This window comes from Podarcis vaucheri (genome assembly GCF_965113315.1).
Source record: "Podarcis vaucheri genome assembly, chromosome: 13".
In the NCBI taxonomy this organism is placed as follows: domain Eukaryota; kingdom Metazoa; phylum Chordata; class Lepidosauria; order Squamata; family Lacertidae; genus Podarcis; species Podarcis vaucheri.
The window spans coordinates 38,630,046-38,650,900 of NC_138751.1; the positions used below are offsets into that span (position 1 = coordinate 38,630,046).

At 44.7% G+C, this 20,855-nt stretch overlaps 1 protein-coding gene across 3 annotated transcripts in view; it reads left to right on the plus strand.

The window, feature by feature from the left end:
• Positions 1-17,739, plus strand: part of SNRNP70 (small nuclear ribonucleoprotein U1 subunit 70) — a 116,507-nt gene extending 98,768 nt beyond the window's left edge. The window contains exons 1-10 of one of the 3 annotated variants that reach the window (XM_082194441.1): positions 3,798-3,948; positions 5,173-5,329; positions 5,468-5,530; positions 5,768-5,822; positions 6,023-6,087; positions 7,315-7,377; positions 8,266-8,347; positions 14,938-15,039; positions 16,120-16,207; positions 16,788-17,739. In XM_082194441.1, coding sequence (XP_082050567.1) covers positions 5,183-5,329; positions 5,468-5,530; positions 5,768-5,822; positions 6,023-6,087; positions 7,315-7,377; positions 8,266-8,347; positions 14,938-15,039; positions 16,120-16,207; positions 16,788-17,478 — 1,356 coding nt within the window. In that variant the 5' untranslated portion in view covers positions 3,798-3,948; positions 5,173-5,182 and the 3' untranslated portion in view covers positions 17,479-17,739. Of the gene's footprint in view, positions 1-3,797; positions 3,949-5,172; positions 5,330-5,467; positions 5,531-5,767; positions 5,823-6,022; positions 6,088-7,314; positions 7,378-8,265; positions 8,348-14,937; positions 15,040-16,119; positions 16,208-16,787 lie in introns of those variants that run through there. The other 2 variants (XM_082194443.1, XM_082194442.1) reach the window with 2 other exon arrangements.
• The last annotated feature ends 3,116 nt before the right edge of the window (positions 17,740-20,855 follow it).

Consider the following 20,855-nt stretch of genomic DNA (forward strand, 5'->3'; position numbering starts at 1 on the left):
TAAGCGATGATGATGATGTATGCACCTCAAGCATTTTCCTCATGCTAGTGAGAGTATAAACATTCAGGTATTTTTGCTAGCCAGCTCCTCCAGACAACCTATTTATTGAGCATTCACCCTGATTTGTTTGCACAAAGCATATACGGGGCTCAGATTGTATCTGTTTCTTATTGAGCATTTATTCTGATTTGTTTGCCAGCGTGAGGGGTTTATATACGACATGTGCATTCAGCCTGCGTTCATCCTGATTTGCTTGCCAAGTGTTTGCACATCTTCCTACACTTTCCCCACACTTTTCAATGCATTTCCCTACCACTTTCCAAACTCCAAAAAGTCCGATTCTTTTTAAAGAAAAAATTGGAAAATGAGAAACTGAGAGAAGCTGAAATTGGCAGTTTCACTTATCCCTACTACTGGTGCTTAGTGCAAACTGAGAATGCATCCTGGGACAATGACTAGCTCTCTCCCATGGCTGCACTTGGCATGGAAGATTGATAGTGGCGTGCAAGGTATGTTTCAAGGATACTGCCACCATTACCGGTCTTCTAACTGAAGAGCCTGATAAACACTGAGGGAAGCCCAAGGCTTTTCTCGAAGGAAGTTTTAAGCCTCTGTCCCAGATAATGAAATAGTAGCAGTGCAGGGTGGGATGAGCTAATCAGTAGCTTACTAATCATAATAGTTACTCCAGCCAGCAAGGGATGGAAGAATCGATAAGTTTCGGTTCTGTCTAATTTCTAATTTTTCCAATCTAAAATTCAGTTCTCTACATTTTGCATTAAAAAAAATCCTCATCAAAATTCATCAGCATTTTGGCAATTTATTACATACACCAACAGTACTGGACTTACAGACTGATCAGCAGCAGCATTACAAATTTGGATGTTGTAATTACAGACTACATCTCCTTTCAGGAAAAATAACTTTTCTTTCTTTGTGAATGATGAACTGACTGCTGATCAGACTTTGTGCTCTACCCTTTATGCTGTAGAAACAAAAGTTTATGTGAAAACTTGAATTTATTACAATGTACCATTGTATAATTACAATGTACCATTGACATAAGGGGTGGGCAGGAGCGTTGGGGGGGTATTTATGTCTGTTCCTGTTATTATTTTTTCTTCTTCTTATATTTAATAAAAAAAAATTAAGAGCATTGGGATTTTAGTGTGAATTTCTCATAGCAACATGTTTGTAAGTGGTTTGTAAGCATCATCTGGAGAACTACAGGTTCCTCATCCCTGCAGTAAGAAAAGGGTGTGTTTTACACACTCTGGTCTAAAGAATCTGGTCTGTTCTGCCCCATCCAAGTTACACCACAGACTGCTGTGTTTCCTTAACTTATAATGGTTGTGAGCACAATATCATCATCCATGAGGCCTCCAGTTGTCTTTGTGTTGTGCCCTTGCAATCACGCCTATTTACATAGAACTCTAGCTCTTAGTATGCTGTGAGCCTTGACATTCAGCCCTTTTGCTCTGTGCAGTTTTAGGCCATAAGGGGAACAGGGTATGTGGAGCTGACACTTTCAAACTGTTTCTCTGCCCTGTTTATGGCCACACCTTTCACTGTACTGTGGATTGTTAAAAGAGACAAGGGCTTAACTCTGAATTGTTTTCAGAGTTCAATTTACATCCATATTGCAAGGAGAGCAGGTTCACCATATCCCTTGGAGTTTTGAAAAGGACTGCAGCCCCACCATGGAGTAATGCCTAATTACTTTTATAATTTAGATACTCCATCGTATAGCAGAGCTTTTATGCTAGCTCGTCTAAATGCATTCCCTTCATCTGTATTGTTTGGAAGGTTTCAAAAAATCCCCTTCCAGATCAGATTCTGTTACTGTAATAAGAAAACACCAATACATCACATAATTTTGGATTGCCCTCTTCTCAACACCCACTGGAGATCTCCTACTGACTCCCTTACAGCTCAAAATATTGATTTGCAGAGTCTGTAATCCAATATTTCCTGAGGGATGATACTCTCAAAACTACCAAGATTGTTTTGGGGTACTTAGACAAGATCTTTAAAGCTAAATCTAAAGTTGCCTGATTTATTCAGTAGCGGTTATCTAGTCTTTTATATATTGTTTGTGTTTGGATTATCAGTGTATTTGGATGACTTTGTATGATTTTTATAATTTTACTGTTTTAACTTATGCCAATAAAGGCAAGAAATCTTGAAAAGTTATGTATTACTGCTTTCTTTCACCTTACACAAGCAGGCAGATCTTCTCCTGATGAATATTTCTGAAACATTCACTATCTAACAGTGCCACCTGCTGCCAGTCAATTCACTTCAGATATATTCCTTTCTGCAAGCTGCTGTGCAGTAATTGAGGTTCTAGTGAGCTGTTTTGGGAAGCTTTTAATGTTCAATTTTTAAAAGCTTTATTTGTATTTTTGTTGGATGCCACCCAGAATGACTGTGGCAGCCCAATCATATGGATGGAGAATATAAAATTGATGATGATGATGATGATGATTGTGAGCTGGAGAAGCGTCTCGTTTCCGTTTCATGTTATTGCTTTGGTGGTTTGCCTGCTACACACTATCCTACTCCCCAAATGAAATTTGATCTGTCCCGTTCACTTACCCTAACTTGGGTTCATGTCTGTGTTTATGTGCATATATGTGCAGCTGCTGCCTTGTGTGGGCTTGTTGAGTGGTGATGTTGTGCTGTTGACATAGAATAATAGAATCTTAAGAGTTGGAAGGGACCCCTGGGGTCATCTAGTCCAACCCCCTGCAATGCAGGAACGAACATGGAATATTTATTTTCATTTTGCAGCATTGCAATGCAGCAAAGGAGGTTACTTACACTGGCACCATGAATATGATAGAAACTCCTGTCCCTGAGAACTGCTGGCATAAAGACGCAAAGGTGGTGTCCATGGTTCCCCCTCTCCCCATTTTATCCTCACGGCGATCCTCTGAGGTAGGTTAGGCTGAGAGACTCAAGGTCATCCTGTGAGCTTCAGGGCTCAAAAGTCCAGCATTCAAACCATTATACTACCTCCTAGGTTCCATTATATATATATATATATTTAAAAAGGTTTCTATCCTTTGTAGAACCTGAGAGATGAGGCAAAATGAACAGGTCCTATTCTTTTTTTGTGAGAAACTAGACTGCTCCTCCCTTTAGTGTGGCTTTCTTCCCAAGACTGCACCTTAATCTAACTTTAACCGGTAAACACTTTTTGCTATGCGGTGCTAACGGGAAAACAGCTTCTTGCACCAAATCTGAGGGTAGGGAAAGATTGCCCCTGCCCTCTGTATTCAACATGATCAGGAAAATCTGGGCGAAATGACTTCTAGTCGTCCTTCTGGCCAGAAGTAACCGACGGAACTCCCTTCCACGTGAGATTTACCACAGGCACGTTGACATGCGCCAGCAACGAAAGCTTTCCTGCGCGCGGGTCTTTGTCGCGTCAGGAGGAAGGGTTCAAGGTAGCAAAATGCCACATGGACTTTGGAGTGGGTTTTTGTTTTTGGTGGGGTGTTAAAACTCCTCAGAGGAGAAACATTCAAAATGTGCAGCTTCCCCTCTATAAGCTCCGAGGCGATACACTCCAAACCTTCGCCCACCCTCGAACTGGCCTCAGCGCAGCTAATACATAACATTTTATTCTTCTTAAGAGGACTACTTCCCTAGCCCTTCCCCCATCCGCGGCTCCCCTCAGCTTCTTCCAACCGAAAAACTCGCGCGGAGGGATCACCGAGCTTTTAAAAAAGCGAAAAAGAAGATCCGTCCGCGTAAGGATCTGGACATGCTGACTGGAGGAGGGAGGGGGGACTGGTTGGTTGGTTGGTTGGATGGATGTTGGAGTCTGAGCATGCGCAGAGGCAGCAGGGACTAGGCCCAGCCTGAGGCGGCGGCGGCGGGCGCCGAGGCAGCAGAGGGAAAGAGCGCCCACGGCCCACCGCAGTGGAAGAGAGGCGGCGAGTACGTGAGGAAGCGTGGTCGCAGCCCAGGGGCGGTGGGCAGTAACCGTGGGGGGGGGGCCGCTACGTGAGAGGAAGAAGTGGGGTTGTGGTGTTTTTCTACACCCCCCCCCACATTGGTCGCGCGCGTGTCTGTGTGCGGTTGGGCCAGAGGGGGAGGGGCTTGGGAATAACGGGTGTTTTTTGGGGGGGTGTTAAAGGGCAGCGATTTTATGAAGGGGGGGGCAGAGAAGCAAATGTTGATTACAAAAAAGGAGGGAGAGGGGAGGCTGTGATTATGGGTGAAGAGGGGGAGGGATCAGGAGCCTCCTGGGATAATAATAATAATAGTAATAATAATAGTAATAACTGTGGTACTGTATTCACATCGTTCTCAAAGCACTGCACTTAAGTGCTGTGTCTGCTTCTACTGCAGCCCTGCAAGGTAGGTCACCATATGGTTATTTCCCACCCCCTCCATAGGGCCACTTTCTGAGGCCTCTACCTATGCATTATGAAGGGGGGGGGAGGACGGGACAGGGAGGGCTAAGGTGGTGGAACGGTCTGTACCACTTCAAACTGCAGGTGTGCATATGTGTGCGCTCACGTTCTTTGAATGCTCTCCTGCGTTGTGAAAACGGGGATGGAAGAGCTGTGCACTGTCGAGAGAGAGAGGTTTGGTCTATAAAAGTTCTCTTGCTTGCTTGTTTTCACTCCTTGCAAGTGGTGTTGTACGCAGGGGGAAGGGGCCCCGAGGAGCACTGGACAGTAATAAATTGCCCACTTGCGATGTGGAATGGTACAGTCCACTCTACCCCCTTCCCACCCATTTGCTGCATGTCTGGAGCAGGCCTCAGATTCAAAACAGGACTTCCTGCTTTGAAGCAGTCTCTTACCAGTGACATTCTCTGTGTCTACTTACTCCCAGATGTGTGTGTATAGTATTGCAACACTACTTGCTGCTGCACCAACTGATAAGAGGTGTAGTATAGGGAGGAGGGAGCCTGAGAGATACTGGGTTGAGCTTAGTATGGTTTACTTCTGAGTAAATGGACATAGGATTGTACTATAAGTCCAGCTTCCAACCTTTGATGTTCAGAAGTGGTGGTTTGTTTTTAACTGATTTGTGCATGGATGTGGATTACTAACAGTTCTTGTGCCATGTTAAGAACTTCTTAGGGAATGTCTTCACCAGCTGTCTTTATCCTGTTCTCAAACTGTCTGCTCTTTTTCTTATGTGTGGCAGGTTTTCCAAGATGACGCAATTCCTGCCCCCAAATTTGTTGGCGCTATTTGCCCCCCGTGATCCTATACCCTACCTCCCTCCTCTGGAGAAACTACCCCATGAGAAGCACCATAATCAGCCCTACAGTGGCATTGCCCCCTACATTCGAGAATTTGAGGTAAGTGCTTTTAAGAATTGGCCTGATTTGTAATTTGTTAGAACATTGGCTACTGCCTGCAGAATTTGACTGTTGCAAGAGCAGCTTGTATTTCTCAACACTTTGTCCTTTATTAAAAATGAGCTCTCTCACTTACAGGACCCACGTGATGCTCCTCCACCAACCCGCGCGGAGACGCGTGAGGAACGAATGGAACGGAAGGTATGTACAGGGCATAGTAATTTGTGGGTTATTGCAACAGGAGCTCTGATCCAGGATTCCTAGATTGCATGGGGGAACGCCTCAGGTTCCACCCTTGACTGTTTGTTAGTAGCTTTCTTCCTTAGAAGCTGAGGTTTGTGGGTCCCTATTTCTTTCAAAGGGATGTATTTTTTCAGGTAGTTAATCTGAACTGGAAGGTAAGCATTAATATTCTCTCCTTGACACCTTTCCTTGCAGAGGCGAGAGAAGATTGAGCGCCGGCAACAAGAGGTTGAGACTGAGCTGAAGATGTGTAAGTCAGGGAGAGGAGCAATGGGGGAAGGAATGAACTTTGTGAAAGTCGCACCACTTTTGGTGTTTAACCATGAATGAATTCAATGTTTCATTGATTCCTCTTAAGATGAGCCTAATGTTCACATGTGTGAAAGAACAAACAACCCCCCCCCCTTTTCCTTCATTTCTTATCCGTTACCTTATTCTTCTTCCAATCAGGGGACCCTCACAATGATCCCAATGCTCAAGGAGATGCCTTCAAGACTCTCTTTGTGGCCAGAGTTGTAAGTTACCTTCTTCCTTCTGCCAATACTTTGTTTAAAATAAATTGCTAGTGTCCTTACCAGTAAGAGAGATTAGATTACAGATGGAAACAAACAGCTGCTTTAGCAATTTCCACCATTGCCAACAGTACTTTCCTATGTAAATAAACTTATAAAAACCAGGATTAAAAATTATGGCACAGCTTTTAAGGTGGTGTTAAAAGTACAGAAAGAGCACAAAGAACCCCTTGTGCCAGGGATCTCCCCATTCATTCCCATACAAGGTCATTCTGATTTTCTTGGGAGAAACAGGCCATTTCTGAATGACAGAAACGGGCTAAGCTTCATAAACTATTGGAATTTTACATGGGAATGTGACTCTAGGGAGCAGTGGAAGCATTAGCTACACCATCCCAACATTGTGTGGCTTTCATAGTAGCAAGTAGGATCATTTTCAGATTGCCCCACATTATGGGACAAGCAACCAGAGACCTGGGTCAGTATGAGAAGATAATTTTAGAAGTAAGTGACAAAGATGTAAAGGGCTAGTTTCCAGTTTGCATTAGCTCTTAATACAATGGACATGCAGTCACCTGAAGAGTTAAGAAAAGTCTGGGAAACAGGACTGGGACAACACAAAAATGATAATTAACTCCCTTAGGAATTTCTTACTTCACAACAATGCATAAGCATTATGTTGTAGAGGTTTTTAGACAAACGGTATTTCAAACACATGTGGTGGACATGTCATAAGGGATGAGATATTTGAGGAAATTTTCAAAGCAACTAAGCCAACAAATTATGAAATCCCCAGAAATAAATATTACATTTGTTTTTAAATAATAATAATGATGGTCTGAAAATTAGGGCCTTAATTGGTTATTTGGTGAGGGCAGTGATTGCAAAAAAATTGTGGAAGAATCTGGAGCTACAATGAATATTTGGAATTCAAATAGTCTGGCTGAAAAGCTATACAGATTGGTAAAGTTTTATTTCATACACATAAATGAGAAAATAACAGAAGGGTTCCCAGGGTATTTCAGAATTTGTGCATACTGTATTGTGTAGCATGCGGTCTGCATCAAATATTGCTCTTTGAGGGGAGAAATGGGTTCTCTTCTGTGAACCTTTAATTGCTTCTGTCAGTTTGTTTATGTCCTTTAAGTCATATCTGCAAAGCAAACAAAAACAACTACCAGTTATAATCTCTATGCCTTCACCTTATTTGACTTCCCATTTTCCTTGCAGAACTATGACACAACAGAATCCAAGCTGAGGCGGGAGTTTGAAGTTTATGGCCCTATCAAAAGAGTAAGTAGAAAGGTTATTTTTGAATCTGTTTGGCAATCAATCAATAAAATTCAATAGCTGTTAGATAAATAATTTATTGAACATAATTATCACCATATTTCCCAGTGATGAATTGCGTAGACCAGTATTTTGTGGTGGGTGGGTGGGTGGGTGGAGTGGTTTCTGCCCTAATTTCATTGTTTTAATCCCCGTTTACCTCTTTCTAAAAGAGCAAGTTTTAATCTTCATTTTCTTCCCACATCGTTTTACTTCATTTCAAAGATAATTGTTTTGCATTCAAATGCTTCTGATTTATCAGAAGCACTTCATATATTTGGAACATATCTCTAGTTCTGTGGTTTAGGATAAACCAACTTGATTTTAACATTGCTATCTTTCCAGTGCCTCCTGTCTCTCACATCATTTTATCAAAGACATTCACAATGCTGGGGTGGAGAGAGGTGCAAGTGACCCCTGGGAAAAAGCTGTTTCTATCTCTGAACTCATTGGAGCATTGTTCTTTTTTTTTTTAAGCACTTATACATGGAAGACAGAACTTGTTCCCTGCTATCATTTCCTCATTTCTCTAGTGCTCTCACAGCTACTCTATATAGAGGGCACAGTGGGAATTTCTAGGCTTCGTTCACACAAAATGTAATGTGGGCTTTGGAATCTGGAGCTTCCTGTATCACTTAGGTATCTTTTTTTGCAGAAATGCCCCTCTAATTACACCATAGCAGGCATGGTCAACCAAGAAGCCGAGAGTTGAATGTGTACGGATCATTTTCCTCTTTGTGGTCTCAAGTGATGGGGTTTTATAAGGAGATGGGCTTCATTTGGGTCCTAAGAAGGTATTAGGGCTATACATTTAACCAGTTAACCCTTGCTGCCACTTCAATTCCATTCCAGATCTACATGGTGTACAATAAGCACTCCGGCAAGCCACGTGGCTACGCCTTCATTGAATACGAACATGAACGTGACATGCACTGTAAGTACAATAGTTTTCTGGGATGTTTTTATGATTTGTGTGTTTTGTCTTTTTATAAATTAGTTTTTCTATTACAAAAGCATGTTTTTTCAAAGCCCTTGAGTTATTTGAGGGCTTGGGCTCCCCCCAACAGGTAAGTACAGAGTGGGGGAGCCTGGCTTGGTTTGGCAAGCACCCAAGTTCCGTTAATCTGGCCCTGTTGGGTTTCCGAGTGAGGACCCTTCCAGTCATACCAATAATAGAAAGTGGGGGGGGGGGAGAATCCTTCCAATCACATCAACAGTAGAATCCAGAAGGGAGGAAGTTTTACCCTCTTCTCCCTAAATATTTTGTCATTCAGTCATTCATGTAGGGTTTGGACTTGGGAATCTCAGTTTTACTCTAGGTAGGCTTGCTCTCTTTCGAGAGCATCACTTCCATCTCTTTGTCTAGTTCTGAAAAAAAGAAATTAACGTAGCTGGGGTGCTGCAAATGCAATGTGTGTGTGTGCGTGTGTATGCTAAAGTAACAGGCAACAGTTCAACAGCTCTCATCTTTACCCCTCAAGATTCCCTTGTGCTGGGGGGAAGCCTGTAGACCGAGGGTGGGCAACTAGTCATGCCAGCATCATTTTGGGCAGGCTGGAGTTGCTGCTTGCATTGCAGAACCCAGCAGGGTCATAAAGGCTGCCCCCACACACTGAACTGTTGCCCATCTCCTTTCTGTTAATTTTTTTTAAAGAGGGAGAATGAATGCTGTGAAGAAGTAGTTCTTCTAAAGCAAGTGTAACTTTGACCTGTAGCTGTGTTTTGAAAAGATGCTGTTGTTGAGAGGCGTGTTGTGAGCGGGGTGTATTAATTCTGTGTTCTTATTGTCACTGCAGCCACCTTTCTGATGGCTATTGCCACTGCTGGCTTGCAGCTGATCCTTATGCTTCCCCTTTACAACATCTCATTGTATGGTTGGTATAAGGGTTTGTATAATTGGTAAGAAACCGCAGTACCCAACACACTTCTATACACAAGCCAGGTCAAAGGCAGATGCTAGGTGACATGACTTAGTGTGGAGGTGGGGTGGAGGGAAGGAAGGAAGAGGAATGTGTTTCTCTTCTGGCTTCTGCGCTGTTCTCTTGCTGTGTGGAAGGAGAAGGAGAAATGGGTTCCTTATGCTTGGTTCTTGGCCTTAACATTTTGCAGCATAAATATAATGGGGAGGGAGGGAAGAATAATAATAATAGGTCAGCCCTCTCCAGTAGGGCTCAAATATCCTGAGTGAACCCTCCCTCTCCAAGACACACATGTGCTGTTTTACGCTCTTCAGTCTGTGAGGCTGGATTGGCAATCATTAAACAACGCAGGCAGAAACAGTTGGCGAGTGAGAGTTATTTCAAAAATATCATTTTATTATGTTTGCCCCAAGTAGGTAGGGGCTCTCCTCAGTCCTTTTCAGACTGGCTAGACCAAAATGCTTCCTCTCAATCATTAACACACATAAGAAAGCATCACAGTATTTGAGGTCACTTTCTGAAATCGTCATGAGAATGTTAATCTTTCCACCTTCAATCACTGCTTACATTAATAGTGTAGACACAAGCGATGGTAAAGTCTGATGCTAATACGAGGCTCCCAAATATCCTGGCAGACCTGGGTTAGATTGTGTTAGTGCTCTTTGGAAAGGACTGGGCTCTGTTAGTCCTCTTTGGAAAGGTGGGAAAACCTAGACTACATCATTCTTAAACATTTTATCTTATATACTGTAAAAGCAAGTTGCAGCATATTAAGTTAGCTTTGTAATTTAGCACTTGCCTGATGTTTGTGGCCAGTGACAATTCCCGAAAGAAGCACCTCCAGTGCCAGAGGGATAGAGCCACTCACATATAAGCTACATTATTCTATCTTGAAAACAAGATAGCATTATAAAGTATGTGTACCTGGCTGTCTTGGACAGACACCCGGACTAGGTGCCTGGGCAGTGGAGTGACTGGTAGCAGTGAGAGGTGGAGTGGTACTGGTAAGCTTAGGAATGAATGGGAAGCCATCCTCTGAACAATTATTTGCACAGCTGTATTAGGAGAGAGCAAACATCTACATCAACTACCACTTGAGTCAGTTCTTGAATTTAAGAGTTTTAACAGATTTTACATTTGTGGCATGGAGGATTCTTCCCAGTTATTGGGTCACTTGAATCAGATTGAGACACACGGGGCTTTTTACATTTTAAATCTTTTGGCTTTGGTGCTTTATCTCTAGGTACAGAAATTGCATTGACTAACAATATTTTACCATGAGCCACTGCAACTTGCCCCTGGCCAAACTTGGAGGCAAATATCTTTTGATGCTCCTGTTAATGTACATAATCCCTGAGTAGGCTGATGTGTGTTTCTTAGGAGGGAGTGCATTTTTATGCCTGTGCTCTTTGATTGATAGGAACCAGGACTGAGGATATTTGAGCTCTGCTTTTAGTTAGGAAGCTGATGGGTGGTTGGGTAGTTAGCAAGAGTGGGAGCACAAAGCTATGTAGAGTAATTCCTCTGGCTACCCTTGCAGGGCTTGCCAAGGCCGTAATGGGACCTGCAAGTGGGACACGGTTGGGATGTCTGTCTCAACAGAGGTTCTAAATCGTTGATCCCCCAGTGTGGGTTTTAACATGCAAGCAGGCAACTATACCACTGTTGCTGGGTTCCTAATTATTGCTAGAGAAGGCAGTTCAGAGACATCACACATACCTTGCTGTTCTTTCTTGTTATCTTCTTTTCTGTCTGGCTCCTTTAGCTTAGAACTTTCAATTGTCCAGTATTTGGAGCCCTCAACCCTGCCTAATGCAGGCTATAGCTAGGAATGCCAAGGTGGGGGGAGGCTTGGTAAAATTCAGGACTTAAACCTGAAAAGGACCATCCTGTTGCCTCCCAGTATTTACGTTGGAAGGATGTGTTCCGTCAGAGGCCTTTAAGCTTTGGAGTATTGAAACTTAATAAGGATTTAGATGGGGCCCTTCAGCTTGCCATTGTCTGCAAGGCAAGATCTAGAATGTCAAAGGCAGCAGTATATCGCTAAATAGCAAACCATAAAGGCCAATGTGCACATATTGTCTACCTCTGCTTTGCTTTGGGGCACTGTTGACAAGGTTGGAAAGTTAATTAAAAAAAGAAAAACCCACCTTTGCCCTTGAAACTTAACTGTTGACCTCTGAATCCTAGGGGAAAAGCGGTAAGTGCTGCCCTTGGATCTATTAAAGAACAGAGAAAATCAAGAGTGCCTATGAGTTTAGTATTGGAGCTATAAACTGCTTAGTGTGCTGATTAACAGGTGTTCACTGTTGGCTCCTTGAGGGACTTGGTAAATTCTGAAAGCTCCCTCCCCAGCATTGCGATTATGTGTCTCCAGCAATCCAGAGCAGAGTGTTACTTTGTCAAATTCTGATAAGTAAGTGCTACTTACAGAGAGTCTCATACTCATCTTTTACATAGCAATCTTGTCACAAGATGGAGGGATTCCTTTTACATTCTTCTCTGTTGATTTGTTCTCATAAAGGTGTGCCCTTATAAAAAGGACGAGAGAGGTACAGTGAATGGAAATGCACACCCTGCGTGTCCTTGCCTCTTATTAATTGTGCAAGCACATGAAAGCATGAAGAATTATTAGGAATCTCTTTGTGGTGAAATTTCTGTGTGAAAAAATGAATTCACCAATTTATCCAGAGTAACGTGTGAATTGGCCTCTCCTAGAGAGAAAAGTTTGAAGGTCTAACTTGGCATTGAAAAGCTTTGAAAACCCAGGGCTTGGTCATTGATGGGATACCAGAAAGGGCTTGAATAGTAACTTTTCAGGCCTAACTAATGTGACAACAGAGCTGTTCTAGGTGAGCTTCCCCAACATGTCAGCTGCTGCTGCTGCTCAAAGCCCTTGAATGCCCTGAGAAAAGCTTGGGGATTTTTATGCTAGGGCCATTGTGCTTAATTATAAAATGTCCCAGGAAGGTAAGATGCAATGCAGAGGGTGGTTTCAGGTAAGCAATCTGGGACTCGCCCAACCATGGACTGACCTCTTCACTGGAGAAAAGGCCCAGCTTCGTCTCCCATCTTCAATAAAATGGTGGTGAATATGGGGGGCAGGGACGCTGCTCCTTGCTGACTTTGGTCCACTGGCTGCCCATTTTGGAAATGAGCCATGAGGCTAACTTGGAGACTCAATTTGTAGGGGGTGGCGGTCTGTCATCGTGCCCCAAGATCCAAACTGTGACTGGCTTCTGATTCTCAGGGCTTCGAGGCCCAGGATGACATCTTTGCCATTGGTCATTGGACAAAGCCTGACTTGACGATGAAGATCTTGTCAAGCTCCACCTTCCACAGCTTTCTCTAGTAGCTGAACAATCTCCACTTTTTGTTCTTTTTTTTTTTTAATGAAGGTTAGGGGGATGGCAGACCGTTGGAAAATACATCCTCCTTCAAAGAAACTGATTTTTGGACTTTAAAAAAAATCAGAGCTTTTCTGCTGTGTACTGTTGCATCAGGATTTAGAACAGGTGAAATCAGAACAGGTGAAAATGTTTTGTGCAGTAATAAGTTAGAGCCAGTACGTTTTTCTTTATTTCATGGAACCTTCTGCTTGAAATGGAGAGCTTCCAAGTCTTTTTTTCTGAAGTAATATTTTCCCATTAAATGTATGTACATCAGAAGATTTTTGCCATTTGTTTCTATCAGAAGGGAATTTCAACCCTCCCCCCCCCCCAGTTACGTATATGAGAACATCCTCCTTGAGCATATATGCATGAGTGAGGAAGGGGAAAATCCTATGTACCCACATCGAAGAGAGAGATTATCTCTTATCTTTTTTATGTGCATACTTAAGGATAATGTGTTTATTTTTTCTCTAATGCACAGTTTATGCACGTGGTTAGCTTTAAACCATTATAGTTAATTTGTTGTGCTTTCCAACGAAATACAGCCCCTCCATTTTTATCTAAAAATAACTGTACACACATTCCCCATCTCTTTTGAACTGTGCATGCTCAATAAAAGTAAAATTTCATTCCTGAAACTGTCCCCAAAAAGACATACATTCAACTATCTTGCTCTATTTTTTTTGTAAAAGACACCCAGCACTTTGATAACTGATAATAAACAATAGCAACATTTGGCTCTCTGAATTTGGTGATGGGCATGTTTTTAAAAGGAAATACTTCAGAAATTTGTGGATTGAAGTCCTCTGGTAGTGTCTAGCGCTGCTTCACTGACCATGGGACCTACTGCCCACACCTGCATTCTTGACCACATATAGGTGCCTTTAGTATATTTGAGGAGTGGTGGCGCGTGGGAGCCACAAAGCTTGCAAGGACCCCTTAAGACATAAACTATCTCCAAGCTCTTAAGAGTTTTATGTAGTTTTGGGGAGTGGGGTGAGGCTGGGGGGACTGGGGAGGGGCTGGCAAGGGTGGGGTGGGATCTGAGTGTCCGACTTCTGCTGCTGAGACAGGTAAGGCAGGGAAGGTCGGCTCAGCAGCTAAAATGCAAAACCCAAAATACCGCCCCAGCCGGGGGCTCCCGGGCAGGGGGGAGCTGCGCCTCGGGCCCCAGCGCTAGCAGCCCGATGCAGTGAGTTTGAGGAGTTAAAAGTTGCAATGGTTTTGTAAGTAGTTTCTCCAGGTAAATGCTTTTATTTCCTTTTTACTTGTTAGCTGTGCTCGCCCACCCTTCCTTTAGCAAGTGGCTTGAGAACATTTCCTCTCCCCTTAAAGTCGTCCTAGAGATTTGCAGTGGGTTTGAAAGCGGCGTGGGTGAGGGCGGGGGGGGATAGCGGGTTAAAGTGGGCTGGGAGCGTTGAGCGAGGGTGCCAGCCAGTTCCCTGAGTGTTTTTCCTTGTGTATACTACCCTCTTCCTTCCCCGCCAGACCTTTCACTCCCCTGTAACCTAGAAAGCATTTCTATATACCTCTTTTCCCCCCTCCCCTTCACCTGTTTGGTCCCCCCCCCAATTTTTATTTATTTATTTATTTTGATGGCAGGAACTCTTGCTTTGGGGTTGGGTTTGGGGGGCATGGCCAATGTTGGGACTGGCTGGCTGGGGGTACAAATAAGCAGCAGAGCCTGGCCCACTCTGAGGTTTGCTGGGAGGGCTGGGGTGGAGGGCTTGCTTGTCTGTACCCAGCCTTTTTCCTTCTGGGCAAGTGATGTATGTAGCGTGAGTCTTGACTGCTCAATAACCTTCCTTCTTTTTGCAGCAGAGGCCAGGGGGCTGCATTATGAGGTGGTGCTGGGGATTGCTCCACAACTCTGGGGCTCCGGGGCAGCTGTGGTCAGGCAGCCCATAAAGTTTCCTTCCAGTTATGTCCCTGACCCACCCACCCACCCACTCCCACAATGGTGTGGATTTTGCCCAGCTACTTTAATCAAGGCAAGCTTTTGTGTTCAGGACAAGCTTTGAGGCAACGCTTCCCAAGCAGATGTGGAGCAATCCCTCGCCCGGGGCAGCGGGGCCAATGGGAGCCGCCTCCAGATTCCTTTGTGTGTGGTATATGTCTTTGGGGGCGGGTGGGCTTGTTGATGTGCAGTCGGGATAATGGCAGTTCCCTTTGCCCTCCCCTCCCCCCTGGATACCCCTCCTAATCTGTTGCAGCGGCATACAAGCACGCCGATGGGAAAAAAATAGATGGCAGGCGGGTGCTGGTGGACGTAGAGAGAGGCCGCACGGTGAAGGGATGGCGCCCACGCAGGCTTGGTAAGTGTGTGCAGAGAGCTATACCATGCTTGCTGCCAGTTTTTTGCCCCACCCTTGTCCCCGATAGTTGCAAGCCCCAAGAAGTCTTGGTGGGGTGTGTGTGAGGGGCCGACATCAGCGCTGCTGGACTGCTGCCTTCTGGCCACCAAGGATGTTGACATTTAGTAAGTAGAGATCAAGCAATCTAGAAGACAAACTGAGGGAGCTAAATATGTCCAGCCCAGAAAGAAGGAAAATGAAACATAGGGAGTTATGTACTTAAAGTGGCTATTCCCTATGTTTTCTGAGGGTGGGCCAAGAATGGTTAGGTCTTAACTAGAGGAAAGTAGACTCGAGTTAAACGTTTCTTTGAAAACCTGCTTACATGTGGGAGCTGTTTGCCAATGGAGAAATGCTTTTGAAAGGTAGAGAAATCCCCTGTGCTTGAGAAGTTTTCAAGATAATGCTAGATAAGCATCTGTTGATGTTTTCTGTGAAGGTTGTTGTGTTGGGCCAGAGGTACGTGTTGATTCTTAGTCAGATTCTGGAAATATGAACATGAACCGTTCCAAGGGGCTTTCATCCTTCCTTCTGATCCCTCCATTTGGCAAGGTCTGCTTTCTGTACGTTTTTTGCGAGGCAGGAGAAATTGTTCTCACTGCATATGTGGCTCAGAAACCAGGAGAGATCCTTTTCCCCTCTCTCTCTGGTTTCAGATGAGTTCAATTTAAGCAAGATATATTAGAACTAGAACAGCGCACACTGGGCATACAAGTCTGAAGGACGATAGTTTCTTCCAGCCCTGGCCTTCTAATTGTGAACTAGCCTGGAAAGACCCAAGATTGTCAGTGTGGTGTAGTGGTTAAGAGCAGTAGACTCATAATCTGGTGAACCGGGTTCGCGTCTCTGCTTCTCCACATGCAGCTGCTGGGTGACTTTGGGCTAGTCACACTTCTTGAAGTCTCTCATCCCCACTCACTTCACAGAGTGTTTGTTGTGGGGGAGGAAGGGAAGGGAGAATGTTAGCCGCTTTGAGACTCCTTTGAGTAGTGATAAAGCAGATATCAAATCCAAACTCTTCTTCTTTCCCCTCCTTTGCAGGTGGTGGTCTCGGTGGCACCCGGCGAGGAGGTGCTGACGTCAACATCAGACATTCAGGCCGGGATGACACCTCCCGATATGATGAAAGGTGAGTTGAGCTGCATAAAGTATCCAACATTCATGAATGCATAAAGTATCACTGCCATTCTCCCTCTCTCCTCAGAAAGTTATACTGTTGTAGGAATTACATTTCTAATACAAGAGAATGATTGGTGGCAGCTCCCATTCAAAGTATTACTTAGCTCCAAATGTGTGCTAAATGTACAGAAGGCTTACAGGCTTATAGTCAAAAGCAAATATCCTAGCATTTAAAATTAGAACATTTCTCAATTGCAACCAGACCCTCCCCTTGTATCTCTTAAAAATTAAATACACACAAAATGGGACAGATTGAATATTTGTATAATTTGTTTCAAACCGGCCCCCCCCACCCCCAATTGTAAAGATAAGGGTATGAAACCAGATTCTGTGATTAAGGTAGTTTGGATTGCAAACCTTTTATTGTGTGTTGCTTTTGTATAATGCTGGACCATGGAAGACATGACAGTTAAACTAGTTTGTAGTGCAGATGTGTCCTTGTATAGATGGCATGTTCATTCATGGGTTTCCTCTTGTGTTGTATAGTGCCAAAGTAGTAGTTAAAGTCAATTATTTGACATCTGAGAAAGTACATTCTGTCCCCTCGCCACCACCCCGGCTCATAGGGATCGAGACCGCGAACGGGAGCGTGATCGCCGAGACCGCAGCCGAGACCGAGACAAAGAGCGGGAACGCCGTCGCAGCCGATCCCGGGAGCGCCGGCGGCGGACGCGGAGCCGAGAGAAAGATGAGCGGAAGCGCAGCCGGGAGCGCAGCAAGGATAAAGACCGGGAGCGCAAGCGCCGCAGCCGTTCCAGGGATCGAAAGCGGGACCGGGACCGGGATAGAGACAAGAAGGAAGAGCTGCCAGAAGTGGCTGAGGCCCCGCCTGATGAGGCCACCCTTGGCGAGATGGGCGTAGATGGGCTGGAGGTGAAGCCCGAAGTGGGGGAAGAGAAGGGCAGGGACAGAGATAGGGACAGGGACAGGGATAGAGAGAGGGATCGGCGGCGCAGCCATCGCGACAAAGACAGAGACAGGGATCGTGACAGAGAGCGTCGTCGTGATAGGGACAGAGACAGGGACCGGGACAGGGAGCACAAGCGGGAGCGGGGGGAGCGGGGAGGGGAGAAACGGGAAGAGAGGGGGCAGGACAATGGCATGGGAGAGGCCTTGGAAGAAACCAGCCAGGATATGTTCCTGGACCAAGAATCCATGCAGTCAGCTGATGGTTATTTGTCCACTGAGAATGGATATATGATGGAACCCCCAATGGAGTGATGAATGGAGACGCTTCCGTGCCCCGTGTGGTCCAGTCAGGTGAGGCTTTTGTCTCCCAGGCTGCCTAACCAATGAGGCCCCATCAGCCAGTTGATGTAATTGATTTTAACTAGTTTTGTTTAGAAGGGTAAGTCTGTTTCAGTTCTGCCTGTCCTACCCCATTTCTTCTTAACATGTAACCTTCCACGGATCCCTTGTGTATTTGGATATTTTTCTTTAAACAAGAATAAAGTGGTGTTAATGTTTTCTTCTCCATGTGAAGTGTGTCTGGAACTGACATGTTTAAAGAGAGGCTCTGCTGGATTCCAGGTTGTCGGCGGCTCAGAGATCTACAAAGAAGGTCTTGGTTATATGTCAAACGCATTACTGTTGCTGGAACCTTTACTGGTAATGGAGTTATGATTCAGCTTTTTGCTTGCAGTGAAAAGTAGGGGAGAAGCAGCAGAAGTTGGAAATGAACCGAAAGACAGTGAGAACTTCATTCTGTGAATTCAGTTATAGGAGGGGTATAACAGAAAGATAGTCAGCAAATGCTAAAAATTGGTTAGGAGGAATATTTCAAAAGGGACTGGTGATAAAGGCAAGCAGGGTTCATCCCTGTACTGAAATTAAGCTCAAGTTTATTTAGACTTTGCCTAATGATGGCATCTGTGAGGAAGGTGCTCTGTGAAGTTTAGGTTTTGTCGTGGATAATAGCCAAGGATTGGGAGAATTTAATTTGGAGCCCAGCAATAGGAAGAAAGTCTAGGTCCAGTGTTGTCAAGGCTGTATATTTTCTACTGAAAGAAACTAGTTCTGTGTCCAAGTAATCCAGATTTTACACTAAGAAAAGTTGACTGTCACAATTTGTATGTTCAGAAGTATGCATTTTAAAATTATTTTTAATAATTTATTCTAAGTGTGATAGGCAAGGGTGGGACAAGAATTACACCTGCAACTCACTGGGCATGTTTTAACCAGCCCTCTTGTCTTTCAAGATCTTTGCCAGTACAGTGGTACCTCGGGTTACAGACACTTCAGGTTACAGACTCCGCTAACCCAGAAATAGTACCTTGGGTTAAGAACTTTGCTTCAGGGTGAGAACAGAAATCGTGCGGCGGCGGCACAGCAGCAGCGGGAGGCCCCATTAGCTAAAGTGGTACCTCAGGTTAAGAACAGACCTCCAGAACAAATTAAGTTCTTAACCCGAGGTACCACTGTATTGCTCCATTCACTTTCAAGTATGTCTTTGAAGCTGTGTTGGTAAGGCCCAGAATCCTGTTTTAGTCATATGAAAGCAGAGATTCCTAGGAAACCTAACATAACCCTGCCAGCACTGGCAGCTCAGAAGCTGGAGTCGTGGCTTGGCCGTAAGGCCTAGAGGTGGCGGCTGAAAGCTTTGGTGATGAGTAGATTACACTAGACGAGCAGAATCGAAGGCTTTTGGTGCCCTTGCTACCACCTCTCCTGAATACAAAATATATCTACAAACAGAATGGTTAGGCTGAGGTGGAGGCATTAAGAAATACCTTTTATGATTCTTCAGCAGGGGCCTACTTTTCTTGCAGGGTCTGAATATCATTTGTTTAGCGAAGTGGACATTTTCGTGGCTCATCCTTCACGTACTGCATCTCTGCTGCAGCTTAATTTAATAGGAGGGCAGGCTCCTACAAGCAGAATTTGGCAAGGAGGCAAGCTGCATACAGCTGCTAGCCCAAACTGGTACTGGGGTAGAGAATTGCGTATGGATGCCTGGAACAGTAGCAGAGTGTGTGGGAGAAATGTAGGCTATGAGCATGGGCTGTGGAACTCTTGCTTAGAAGCCCCATCTGCTGGTCTGTGTCTGAGCTGTTTACCATGCTATTTTTCTCTTGTGTGGGAAGCCTGCCACCATGGCAGGCTCATTTGTTGGAGAAAAATTGAATGCTTTGCTAGAGAACATTTTTATCCCATATGAAAATCCCACAAGCAGACATATATATATATATATATATATATATATATATATATATATATATGCTTTCGTAGATTTTCACGGGTATAGGAATGCAGGTTTTGGTGTCTTCGGGTGTCTTCCCGTGTAAGAGTCGGGGTGTCTGTGCGAAACGTCGCACAGACACCCCGACTCTTACACGGGAAGACACCCGAAGACACCAAAACCTGCATATATATATATATATATATATATATACACACACACACACACACACACACACACACACAGTGGTACCTCGGATTAAGTACTTAATTCGTTCCGGAGGTCCGTTCTTAACCTGAAACTGTTCTTAACCTGAAGCACCACTTTAGCTAATGGGGCCTCCTGCTGCTGCCATGCCGCCGGAGTCCAATTTCTGTTCTTATCCTGAATCAAAGTTCTTAACCTGAAACACTATTTCTGGGTTAGCGGAGTGTGTAACCTGAAGCGTATGTAACCCGAGGTACCACTGTGTATATTTAATATCATTTTTCATTTTTTTAAAAATTGTATCTCATGGGAGCAGATCTGCAGGGGGACTACGCAGGGAGGGGCTGTTTGGAACTTCCATGCCCCCTGCCTGATCTACTCACCCAGCTACCAAGAGAGAGTTTGCCTTGCATCGGTTTGTCCTGTTAGATACCTGCTTGCAGCTTAAAGTGGGTGCTGATTGCAAGTGATACTCCTTGAATGTTGACTGACTGCCTATCAGCTAAGGCATGGGGGTGGTCCAGAGCCTGCCTTACTGTAGCAGCAGACTTGACACGTCTGGCAGAGTTGACTGTGGTGGGGTTGCTGCTTTTGGGGAGGTAAAGGGGCACGCACCCGTCAGTCAAGATAGGGAATTGTAGGTCAAGCATTGCAGGACCTTGATTGAGGCAAAGAGGAGTGTGGCATGCACTTTCTACTTGGCCTGTGGCCTAATCTGCCAGCTGTGTAGGTGACACTTAATGATGGCACTAAGTTGTATCTGGGTCGGCAGATAGCAGGGAGTTGAGAAGATGCCCCAGTTTCAGTGGTGGTGGGCCAGGGAAGGTATAGTTGGAGTGGAAGGGTTGACCACCATCTGGGACGGAGATGGCCCCCTGTTGCAGTCTTCCTACTCCTTCAGAGGTTACTGGCTCCTCTGGTTTGGTGGTCTTATAAATGAATGCCACAATAGGACCATGCTCCTCCATGACTTAATTGCGGATGAAGGGGGTGCACTGGGTGCCACTGCCCATCTGGGTACTCAATACAATACCAGTCTGGACTGGGTCGTGTGTGTTGGCTACCATAGAAGCACCATCTCCTTTACAAGAATACCTCTTGGGGTGGTCTTAGAGGTCTGCATCTGATGGTGGGCTCGAAAGACAAATTGGGAGTGCTGCTGGTCTACTGGCCACCCTGTTGCCCAGTGGCATCCCTAACCAAACTGGCAGAG